Raw genomic sequence first — 12,733 nt, forward strand, 5'->3', positions numbered from 1 at the left:
GTCTCCAGCTAAGTTTATAAGTGAGAAACTTTAACCGGAGGCTGTCCCACCCAGTGGGCTGACATTCCAGAATTCCTTGAAGGAAAAAAGGAATAGCAGTGTTTCTTGAAGAATAAATACAGCCTATTTATTGCCAGTGCAGCACACACTAAGCCTCAGGTCATTCATGAACTGAAACATAATTTTTTATAACACTCTTTAGTGTTGCTGCAATGCCAGTTCTGCCTGTTACACGCAGACCATTAATAGTCTGCTTTTTATCTGTCAATAGTGCCTTTGGGAAAAGACCCACTTTAGAGAATGGTGCACTCCCTACTTACACGTTCAAGTAAAAGAACCTAGAATCAGGGCTGGCTTACTGCACCTTTACCCATTACACATTTCCTGCACCGTATATCTTGAAACCTTCTTAAATTGTGTCCTTTATAAAATTCCTTTTGATTGTGTTTTAGTATTTATAAGTAAGGACTCTGACAAAGATTCTTAATATTATATTTGTGCAATTAAAAAAGCATCTCCATGTTAACTGTGCTATATTGATGTCAGATCACAAGTATGTTATTTGTTTTGTTTCTGTTTTCTTTTCTTTTTTTTTTTTTTTTTTGCGGTACGCGGGCCTCTCACTGTTGTGGCCTCTCCCGTTGCGGAGCACAGGCTCTGGACGCGCAGGCTCAGTGGCCATGGCTCACGGGCCTAGCCGCTCCGCGGCATGTGGGATCTTCCCGGACCAGGGCACGAACCTGTGTCCTCTGCATTGGCAGGCGGACTCTCAACCACTGCGCCACCAGGGAAGCCCTGTTTCTATTTTCTTAATCAACTGCAGAGGCCAACTTTATGATGCCTATAAAGTCTTTGGGATTTTTGTGTCTAGAAGTGATAATTAGGTTTTGTTTTGGCAAATTTTGTGTGTGTGTGTGTGTGTGTGTGTGTGTGTGGTACGCGGGCCTCTCACTGTTGTGGTCTCCCGTTGCGGAGCACAGGCTCCGGACGCGCAGGCTCAGCGGCCACGGCTCATGGGCCCAGCCGCTCTGCGGCATGTGGGATCTTCCTGGACCGGGGCACAAACCTGCGTCCCCTGCATCAGCAGGCAGACTCTCAACCACTGCGCCACCAGGGAAGCCCTGTTTTGGCAAATTTTATACTTTAATTATATTCACCGTTATCTAGTGTTTGTCCAGGCACCTCATTTGATATATATGTAAAATATATTTATCTCCCTAAATATAATTACTTTCACATTTTCTAGTTTAAGGGAAAGTACCTGAAAAGATTCCTTCTCATTGGACATCAAGTTTACAGAGGGAAGGGACAGCCCCTCATTTTAAAAGAGCAACATAAACATCTTGTGTTTTGGGTGTTCTTTGATATTCTTAGTTTTTAATCTTTAAAATGGAAACTCAGTATACGAGTTTGATGGTTAATTTAGTTACTGTAGACCAGTGTTCCTCAAACTGCCTGTAGTGAAGGAATAATATGTTTTGTTTTGTTTTGTTTAAATCACCCGTAACTCCTCTTACAAACTTTCCTAAGTATACGTATATTCCTTTTATTTTTTATTTTTACAATTTGAAATTCTGCTGTAAACACTACTAAACTGTATTCTCAACATATCGTGCACTTGGCTGTATGTTAATCATATTCTTAAATCATTTTCTTTTTTTTTTTAATTTATTTTATTTATATTTGGCTGCGTTGGGTCTTTGTGGCTGCATGCAGGCTTTCTCTAGTTGCATTGAGCAGGGTCTACTCTTCATTGCGGTGCACGGGCTTCTCATTGCGGTGGCTTCTCTTGTTGCGGAGCATGGGCTCTAGGCACAAGGGCTTCAGTAGTTGTGGGGCACAGGCTCAGTAGTTGGTGGCTCGCGGGCTGTAGAGCACAGGCTCAGTAGTTGTGGCGCACGGGCTGAGTTGCTCTGCGGCCTGTGGGATATTCCCGGACCAGGGATCGAACTCATGTCCCCTGCACTGGCAGGCAGATTCATAACCACTGTGCTACCAGGGAAGTCCCAATATGTTTGTTTTTTTATATAGTTTAATTTCCAATGCATTGTGGACTAATCCTCTTTAAAATAAAATAAAAGTAGTGGGATGACATCAAATTTCCTAAGACTTCCTGTCCTTGTCACTGGCAGGTAACAAAGGTCCACAGACCACACTTTTGAGTGGCTCTGACATAAATTTCACTTTGCTTCTTGTTTACCTGAACCAAGTTTTTTCATATGGTTATTCATCATCATTTTATGCTGTGCATTTAATCCTATGGCTTAAACACATTTTTCTAATTTTCCTGTTCAATTATTTTCCTACTTGGCTTACTGTAATGTTCAAGACCAATTCAGGGAATTTCTTCTAGGTTCTTTAAAAGTTATACTTAAAGATAATTAGTTGGGAGAAAATTAGGCTCAAGATTTCCATATGCCTTGCTGTATTCCAAAATGTCTTATGACATATAGTCTCCTTAATTCTGTTTCAGAACACACGGATAGATACCAGAAGTTTAAGTCCTACAGGAAAGTGTTCAAATAAAGGAAACATTCCCTACCAAAAAAAAAATTTTAACATAATATCTAGGCAAGAAACAGATTTTTCAGGCACTTGTTTTACAATCGCAGTGCTAAAAAGCTAATGACCTCACAATGTGAACAGTGTACACAACCACGACCTTCCTTCAAAATGTAAATTCTTTGAAATATCTATTATTCCTTTGTGGTCTGTAAGAGACTAAAACTGCTTTTCCTTGGACTTTCCTCTCATCTTTTTAATTCTGATCAAAGTACAGCTGGAAAGGAGTTTGCCAAAATATTAATGAAACACACATCACATATTGGAGCTCAATTTATTTTTATGCTGAAGCAACTCTTGAACAATGGAAAGCTGTAGAAAATTAAAACCAGCAAGCCACACATGGGTACCACAAGCTGTGACACTGGTCCTTTTAATCTGAGGATTTTTTTCTCTCAATGATTTCTTAAGTCATTTAATTAATAATTTATTATAAACACCCAAATGTTTAACTGTAAGTATCATCTGACAGGATCTGTGTTCAAATTCAAAGTAGTACTGAAAGCAACTTCTTGGACACTTATTCTGTGTATTTTCAGGAAGACAAGCTTAGGAGAATTTGGCAAACTATTTTTTACCATCGTTTCAAGTAACTTTCAGGTAGATGACCTTTTGCCAAATAATAGAGAAATTTTAGGTTTAAGCTAACAGAATAAGCAAGGTCTAATATGTAAGCCGTGTACATATATACTAAATAATCAAAATTAGACTTTTATTACAAACACTTATCAGTAAAGGCCTGAATAGGATATCAAAGATATTGACTGTACTTCCTATGATTACCCCTTCAGTTATGCTTTTTATAACTTACATATCAAGAGGAGTCTGCCACTATTAATAGATTTTTGAGCTGGTTTTCAACATTAACTGTGAAACTGTGTTCCATCCCAATTCTTAACTCAGTTCTCCTGTGACCAACAGAAAAGTGCCTAAAATGGTGCATTATGCAGAATAGCCCTTTCCTATTTATTTATTAATAAATAAATCTTTATTGAATATAACTGAGATGATGATAAATAATGGCCAACATCTGCTGGCCATTACACTTACTTCAGTGTTGTTCAGGCACTGAACGACTTACTTTATATATATTATCTGGGGGCAGATATCATGAAAAAGCATCTGTCTGGCCTGCAGGGGATTTGAACTAATGACTTTGTTCTTATTAGGCCAACAGTGTGAGATTCTTCTTAAGACTATTTTCCAGAACATCATCCTGTTTCATCCTGTTATGACTCATAGTGACAACTGGTATTTGTATTACCCAAGAAATAACATACATAACATTTTTTTCTCTACTATATAGTCTACTCAAGTAACATCATTCACTTACCAAAAATGAATAACAGTAATTTTAATATTCATTATGCTTCCACATTCTGGCCCCTAATGGTCACTTTAACTAACTGTGAATCACCAGCATGGTCACACAAAGGTTGTAATAGACATTCTACATGATTCTGGAGAATGTAATAAATAATATGTGACAACTTTATAAAGAGGACTGTATTTAATTAAATAAGGTGGACTTTGGCTCTAGGTTTTCCAAAGTTGATCCTAAAGTATTAATGAAATTTTTATGTTATGAAGTTACCACCAAAAGTAACAAATTCATTAATGATTAGAGTAGTTGGTGATACTCTGACTAATCGCCCTTCTGCCGTGTGGAATTATTTTAATAGTTGTAGTATTGGTTATAATTGAACTATTAAAAATTAGAAGTACTAAATAAATAGGCTCACATTGAGATTTTTGTGCATGTATTTGCATATTTAACAGTGTCTCACTATATAAGATACTGCACATCAACAATACAGCAGAATAGGAAGGTCCAGGCCCTCATTCTCTCACAGAAGCATTAAATAAACTACAGACTGACTAAAATAAATTTATAAGAGCTCTGAAAACCAGTCAGATATCCACACCAACCAAACACCCAATCAAGAAAAAGCCACATTCAAAAATGTAGAAAATGTCATGGTGTTTTCACTCACCCTTGCCCACACCCTTCCCAGCATGGCATAGTCAGAGGAAGTGGCCCAATACCCAGTTCCCTCCCTCAGGATGGAAGGAGTAGAGCAGAATTTGTTTGCAATATTCTGGCCTGTTGTGGGCTGGCCAAGGGACTAGTGTCTGACTTGTTTGACTCAGAACTCAGACGGGGGAAATTGCATAGTTTGGATCTCAGGCTAGCAGAAGCTGTAGAAGGTAGTGGCAGGAGCCACATCATGTGAAAATTGTAGAGGAACTGCAGACCCAGACACCTGAGGGCAGTAGATTGCAGGCCAAAGAATGCAGCAGAACTCTTTAAGGCCCTGAGAAGAAGCTAGGGTGAGACTCTGGGAAATTAAGACATTTAAAAGCAGGCATGCATGAGGGGAAATTTTTAAATTTAATAAACAGAACCAAGCAAAAAAACCATGCACTTAGGCCCAGACAGGACACATGCTCAGAAAAGACTTGACAAAACCTTAAGCCTCCACCCGGAGTTAATCCCAAGGCCCAGAGGCCCATAAAATTAGTGAAGGTCTTCAACAACAGTCTGCAAAGATTGTGAGAGGTGGATGTTTCTTCACATGCCCAATTTTAAACCAAAGATACAACACCCCACCACCACCAATAAACAAAAAGGCATACAAAAAACAGGAAAATACGGCCCATTCGAAGCAACAAAATAATCTCCAGAAACTATCCCTGAAGAAACACACACATCAGACTTCCTAAACAAAGACTTTAACTGTCTTAAATATGCTCAAAAAGCTAAAGGAAAACACAAGCAATGAACTAAAGGAAATCAGGGAAACAATATATGAACAAAACGAGGATATCAACAGAAATTATTGTTTTTTTTTATTATGGAGCTGAAAAATACACTAACTGAATTGAAAAATCCATTAGAGGGTTTCAACAGCAGACTCAGACAGCAAAAAATATCAGCAAACTTGAAGACAGGTCATTTGAAATTATTGAGTCTGAGGACAAAAAGAATGAAGAAAAGTGAACAGAGCCTAAGAGACTTATGGGATGCCATCAAGCAGATCAATATGGGCATTATGGGAGTCCGAGAGGAGAAGAGAGAGAAAGGGGCAGAGAAATGAATTGAAGAAATAATGACCCAAAGTTTTGCAAATTTGGGGCAAGACATGGATATACAAATCCAAGAAGCTCAATGAATGCCAAAGAGAATAAACTCAAAGAGATCCACACTGAGACACATAAAAATCAAATTGTCAAAAGTCAAAGACAGAGAGAATCTTGAAAGCAGCAAGGAAAGTCACTTATCACATATAAGAGGAAATCTCCCAGTAAGAATATCAGTGGATTTCTCAGCAGAAACACTGCAGGCCAGAAGACATATTGTGATGATATATCTAAGTGCTGAAAGAAAAAACTGTCAACCAAGAATTCTATATCCAGCAGAACTGTCCTTCAAAAATGAGGGAGAAATTAAAACAACAAAGCCAGACAAAAATCAAAGGAGTTCATTATCATTAGACCTGCCCTGTAAGAAATGCTAGAGAGCCCTTAAGTTGAAATGAAAGGATGCTAGACAATAACTCAAAGCCATTCAGAAATATAAAGTTCTCTGGTAAAGATAAATACATCGACAAATATAAGGAATGGTATTATTGTAATTTTGGTGTATAACTCCACTTTTTATTTTCTACAGGATTTAAGTAACAAATGCACAAAAATTATAAATCTATGTTAATGGCTACATGATATATAATAATGTAATTAGTGACATAATATAAAGTGGGGAGACATAACTGTAAAGTAGTTCTTGTAAATAACTGAAGCTGGTGTCAATATAAGTTAGATGTCATAGCTTTAGGATGTTATGTGTAATCTCCATGGTAACAACAAAGAAAATATCTATAGAATGTACACAAAGGAAATGAGAAAGGAATCACTACAAAAAATCAACCAAACACATAAATGGAAAGACATCTCACACTCACGGATTAGAAGACTTAATATTGTGGTGATGTCAGTACTACCCAAAAGCAATATACAGATTCAGTACAAATTCCTATCAAAATCCCAAGGACAATTTTTTGCAGAAGTGGAAAAATTTATTCTAAAATTCATATGGAATCTCAAGAGACCCCAAATAAGTCAAAACAGTCTTGAAAAAGAATAAAGTTGGAGGTCTCATACTTCCTGATTTCAAACTTACTACAAAGCTACAGCAATCAAAACAGTGTGGTTCTGGCATGAAGACAGACATATAGACCAATGGAATAGAATAAAGAACCCAGAAATAAATCTTCACATATATGGTCAAATGATTTTAGACACAGTGTCAAGGTTACTCAATAGAAACAGGACAGTCTTTTCAACAAATGGTGTTAAGAAAATTGGATGTCCACAGGCAAAAGAATGAAGTTGGATCCTTACCTAACACCATATATGAAGATTAACTCAAAATGGACAGAGACCTAAACATAAGAGTTAGAATTATAAAACTCTTAGGGAAAAAACATAGGGGAAATCCTCATGACATTGGATTTGGCAATGCTCTCTTAGATATGACACCAGGAAACAAAAGAAAAATAGATAATTAGGCTTCATCAAAATCAAAAACTGTGCAGGACTTCCCTGGTGGCATAGTGGTTAAGAATCCATCTGCCAACGCAGGGGACATGGGTTCGAGCCCTGGTCCGGGAAGATCCCACATGCTGCGGAGCATCTAAGCCCATGTGCCACAACTATTGAGCCTGTGCTCTAGAGCCCGTGAGCCACAACAACTGAGCCCGTGTGCTGCAGCTACTGAAGCCCGCGTGCCTAGAGCCCGTGCTCCGCAACAAGAGAAGCCACTGCAATAAGAAGCCTGTGCACCATAACAAAGAGCAGCCCCCACTTGTCGCAGCTAGAGGAAGCCTGCGCCCAGCAACGAAGACCCAATGCAGCCAAAAATAATTAATTAATTAATTAAAAACTGCATCAAAGCACACTATCAACTGAGTGAAAAGCAACCCACAGAATGGGAGAAAATATTGGCAAATCATGTATCTGATAAGGGGCTAATATCCAGAATATATAAAGAACTCCCACAAATCAACAACAAAAACTATAAATAACCTGATTTTAAAATGGGCTAAGGACTTTTAACAGACATTTCTTCAAAGAGGATATATAAAGACCAACAAGCATATGAAATGATGCTCAACATCACTAATCACTAGAGAAATGCAAATCAAAACCACAATGAGATATCACCTCATACCGTTAGAATATCAAAAAGAACAGAAATTAAGTTCTCAGCAAGGATCTGGAAAAATTGGAACCCCTGTGTACCGTTGGTGGAATTGTGAAATAAATGGTGCAAACGGCTATGGAAAATGGTATCGCAGTTCCTCAAAAAGTTAAAAATAGAATTACCATAAGATCCAACAATTCCACTTCTGGGTTTATGGCCAGAAGAACTGAAAGCAGGGACTTGAACAGCAATTTGTACACCCATGCTCATAGCAGCATTATTTACTATTTGGCTATTATTTAATAGCTAAAAGGTAGAAGTAACCCATGTGTCCATTGACAAATGAATGGATAAACAAAATGTGGTTCACATGCAGCAGAGTATTATTCAGCCTTAAAAAGAAGGGAATTCTGACACAAGCTACAACATGGATGAACCTTGAGGACGTTATGCTAAGTGAAATAAGCCAGTCACAGAAAGAAAAATGTATGATTCCACTTACATTAGATACCGAGAGTAGTTAAATTAATAGATACAGGGAGTAGATGGTGGTTGTCAGGGGCTGCGGGGAGGGGAGAATGGAATATTGTTGTCTAGTGAGCACAGAGTTTCAGTTTGGGGTGATGAAGAAGTTCTGGAAACGGATAGTGGTAATGGTTGCAGAACAACGTGGATGTACGTAATAACATACAGTTATACACTTTAAAATGGTCTGGTAAATTTTATGTACATTTTACCACAATTTTTAAAAATAATCGATTTTTTAAAATGAGGGATACATGAAGGCTCAGTACTAATCAGGTATTCAAGTACCAACTAAAAGTCCACTAGCTATTGTGCCAGTGGTGCTGCGCGGCATGTGGAACTTCCCTGACCAGGGATCAAACCTGTACCCCCTGCATTGGAAGCACAGTCTTTTTTTTTTTCTTAACTTTTAAATTTATATTGGAGTATAGCCGATAAACAATGCTGTGATAGTTTCAGGTGCATAGCAAAGCGACTCAGCCATACGTATACATGTATACATTCTCCCCCAGACTCCCCTCCTATCCAGGCTGCCACGTAACATTGAGCAGAGTTCCCTGTGCTATACAGTAGGTCCTTGTTGGTTATCCTTTTTAAATATAGCAGTGTGTACATGTCGATCCCAAACTCCCTAACTATCCCTTCCCTTCACCCTTCCCCCCCAGTAACCTTAAGTTCATTCTCTAAGTTTGTGAGTCCATTTCTCTTTTGTAAATACGTTCATTTGTATCATTTCTTTTTAGATTCCCCATTTAAGTGATATCATATGGTATTTGTCTTTCTCTGTCTTACTTCACCCAGTATGACAATCTCTAGGTCCATCCATGTTGCTGCAAATGGCATTATTTCATTCCTTTTTTATGACTGAGTAATATTGCATTGTATATGTATACTACATCTTTTTTATCCATTCCTCTGTTGATGGGAAGTGCAGAGTCTTAACCATTGAACCACAGGGAAGTCCGTGCCAGTAGATTTTAATGTTCAGCTACTTGTTCTATAAATGAAACACTTAAACTTATAACTATATATTACAGAAACAAGGGGTAATGCTAGGTGATATGTTTTAACAAAGCTAGAATTTTACGTAAAATATCCATCCACTAAATATACAAAGCATATGTTTCTGATTTGTATTCAACTCATTCATTTTATTTGAGGATTGGAATATGGAAATATTTAAAGAATAACTGCATCTTGAATTTCTAATTTGCATTCTGCCATCTTAATTAAGATCTCTGCTACATCCTAAATTAAAAACACATTTATTGTAGATTTGAAATCTATAGTACAAAAAAGTTTTGTTTTTAAATAGCTAGTTTCTATCCCTCTAGACTGCATAAAGGAATTCTAATAAAAAAGGAACTTACCAGAGAAGAATGATTGGTCTTTGGCAAATGTATCATCTTTTCAGAAGGAGCCAGTGCAGATACCTGAAATATTATAAAACTCTAATCAGCTTAAACATTTGCTCTTTTTTCTTTTGTAGCAGAACTTTTCCATAGTAATTTCTAATAAGAGAAAGATCAGTCTTTAAAATTTGAAGTGCTTTCTTTTGAGTTTTATTTAAAGCATAAATATCCACTGGTAAACAACAAAGTTTTCCTGACATTTCCTTTCATGGTGTTATGATGACAAAGAACCGTCGTCATGAGACGAAGTTATGATGAGAACAGCGTATCAGATCCAGTAAAACAAAGCACAGTTTTAAGCTTTTTTGTTTCTTTGGAGAAAAGATCATTTTGAGATTAAATTTTGATAGTCCATAAGGTGAATTTAGATCTTGGTGTCAATTTAAACATATTTAAAGGACTCTTTTAAGATTTTAACATATTGCTCAACTTACTGTGGAACAAAATAAGTGTAGTATCCTCTATGCCTTGGATATTCTTGTGGTCCTTTTTGGAATACTATCATTTCAACAACATTACTATTTAGACTTTGGGGGTAATTCTAGCCACTAGAATTCTAACATTTAGATATGATCTAAGATTGGGGCGGGGGCAGGGGGCGGTCCTTTCTAAGGCACATAAAAAAGACCAGCAAAATGTAAAGAAGCGTTTAGATATTTCTCCCTTTTTAACCAGAATTTATCTTCAGATTAGGTAAAGTTAACAATCAGTGTATCTCAGTTGAGCTATTCTTGTATTATGCTGAAGTCTGTGGTTTTCTGGGTAGCAGAGTCACACTAAAATACCAAAGAAGCTAATAAGATGGGAGTATTAGTAATCAAGGTTGAAGTCAGTTAGGCAAAGTCTAGAAATACAGGCCAAACGCTTTCATAGATATTACAACTGATACCACATTCACGTACCTGGGTTATTTTTCAGATTATTAAGACTGCTCTCCAATAAATCATTACTATCATTATCAGTCAGCAGGGGCTGGGCTGGTAAAAATAGCTTGCCAGGTTAGTAGAATTTATTTGCAAGGAAATATATACATATCTATATTTCAGAAGTCAAATATCTGGTTCTACTTCACATGCCAACTATTTAATAGCCAAAGAATGTTCTTCCCCTGCGTGAAAACTGACCCAGAGATAAGTATCCTCGTTTCCAAAAAAAGTACAAAGTGAAAGGAAAACAAATAACATAAAACCATATCCCTTAAAGCAGGGATCAGCTGGCCGTCATCGTTCACTGCACATCTCGGAGGTTCACTGAGGAGCTGGCTGTCTCGGGGCTGTTTGGGGACAGAAGTCACCTTGGAACATAGGTGTCAAGACTCGTGGAGGAGTTCCTTCATTTCTGTTTGAAAATGAAATTGCCATCTCTAAAAAGTCAAGTCTTTTGTACCATCAGCACTTACTAACAGTTACTTAAAATTGAAATCAGTGGCAAAATGAAAACAAAGCTCAGGGAGAGAGGCGACATGGGCATGGACAGTCAACTGCACCCACACACATCTCCCAGGCTCAGCGGGGCCAGAGGGCGTGACCCAGCGTGAGTAACGCCACCAGGAATTTCCATTCACCCATTAAACAAATATTTATTAAGTAACTAGTACGTGCCAAGCATCATATTTCTTGCTGCTAATAGCCCTCTGAGTTTTCAGGTCATTTATTTTAAGGAGGGAAAATACAGTTTGCTATTTTTTAAACCCAAATGCTTCAACAAGAGAAGCGATTTTGATTATTATAATGAATTGGACAGTTGTTCGGGGAAGTGGAAATGATAAAGCCATTTTCCTTTAAGATAAGGCTGTTGGGTCCAAGTAGCAATCAGTGCAACGTTTAACTGATTTATTACAATAGTACTATCTCTTTCCAGTGAGTGAATTCTTAAAATCTACTTAAAGAAGATTGCTAGTGGGAATAGTCCGTTGGGTTGTTGCTGCTTCCTTTACTAATATATGACCCCACGTTGAGATTCAGTAACTGCTTATTTTGGCCTAGGCAACGAATTCACTTCTTGCTTTAAGTGTGAGGTGACTGTCAATGCATAGGTCAATCCTATCAATATGTTCTTCAGGTTTTCTCCTGCTGCAAGAAATGGGAGGGGCGGAGGGCGATGGGATGGTTGACAAGAGTGCTGGTCAGGTTTGGAGATGGGAGCAGAAGCTGTAAAGCACATTGAAGGACACATGCGTGGAGTGGGCCTCCAGGAAGTGGAAGCTTTCTTACCAGAGGCTTCCTGACGGTGGATCTGGGGTGTGGTCGAAGGGATTCATAGACTAAATATCATATCTGAATTAGCCCGGATTAGTGTGACCTATAGGGCAAGAAAACCTTTCAAGTACCATGTACTGTTTTGATCATTTTTACAGGAGTCTTGGACTTTTTTCTGCCAAAAAAGGACAGTTCTGGCCATATTTCTGAGAAAACACTAGAGTTTTGTCAATCTAGCCTTATTTAGCTTTAGCTTTTCATTGCTATCGGGGCAAAGACTAAATCATTGGCTCGACGGACGTAAAGCATGTTATTCCACCATCTGGGTCTCAGACATGACACTATATTTTTCTTTTGTTTCTTTTCTAGTGGACTTTTTAAAAAATGAGGTCATCCCCTTATAATTTTGGTTTTTCTCTTTTCACTGTCATTGATTTCACAGACTTGTCCCCTTTCTGCCTTTTCCACCAGTTTACTTCAGTGTCCCCAGCAGTTCCTGAATTCTTGAAAACGCCTACTGCAGACCAGCCCCCCACACGGTCCACAGCGCCTGTCCTCCCCACCAACACCGTGTCCTCAGCAAAGCCTGGGCCAGCACTGGTGAAGGTGGGTACCCTGCATGCACGCTGCTTTGAGCGTCTTTACCTTCAACTGTGGTGTGTAGCCCTGAGCACAGAGGACAAAGGCTGTGTCCACGTTGCCCGGCCTGCCTTTTAGCCTGAAGCCTTGCAAACAAAACCACAGAAGGACTTGCTCACCCAGGCCTTCATAACTGAAACCACCACCACCTTCAACAAATGACCTCTCATTCGATGGTCACAGAAGAACAGCAC

General features: G+C 38.3%; 1 protein-coding gene and 1 long non-coding RNA gene across 7 annotated transcripts in view; one reads left to right on the plus strand and one right to left on the minus strand.

Moving 5' to 3' along the window:
• MRTFB (myocardin related transcription factor B) overlaps positions 1-12,733 on the plus strand; it is a 201,152-nt gene that overhangs the window by 159,589 nt on the left and 28,830 nt on the right. For all 6 annotated transcript variants that reach the window (XM_060031768.1, XM_060031773.1, XM_060031769.1 and 3 more), the window contains one exon: positions 12,372-12,506. In XM_060031768.1, the coding sequence (XP_059887751.1) occupies positions 12,372-12,506 (135 nt within the window). The remainder of the gene's footprint in view (positions 1-12,371; positions 12,507-12,733) is intronic.
• LOC132438018 (uncharacterized) overlaps positions 1-12,733 on the minus strand; it is a 93,400-nt gene that overhangs the window by 19,990 nt on the left and 60,677 nt on the right. Inside the window, exon 4 of the long non-coding RNA XR_009522137.1 lies at positions 9,661-9,723. This is a non-coding gene — a long non-coding RNA (uncharacterized lncRNA). The remainder of the gene's footprint in view (positions 1-9,660; positions 9,724-12,733) is intronic.

Source organism: Delphinus delphis, chromosome 15 (assembly GCF_949987515.2).
Source record: "Delphinus delphis chromosome 15, mDelDel1.2, whole genome shotgun sequence".
NCBI classification, from domain to species: Eukaryota; Metazoa; Chordata; class Mammalia; order Artiodactyla; family Delphinidae; genus Delphinus; species Delphinus delphis.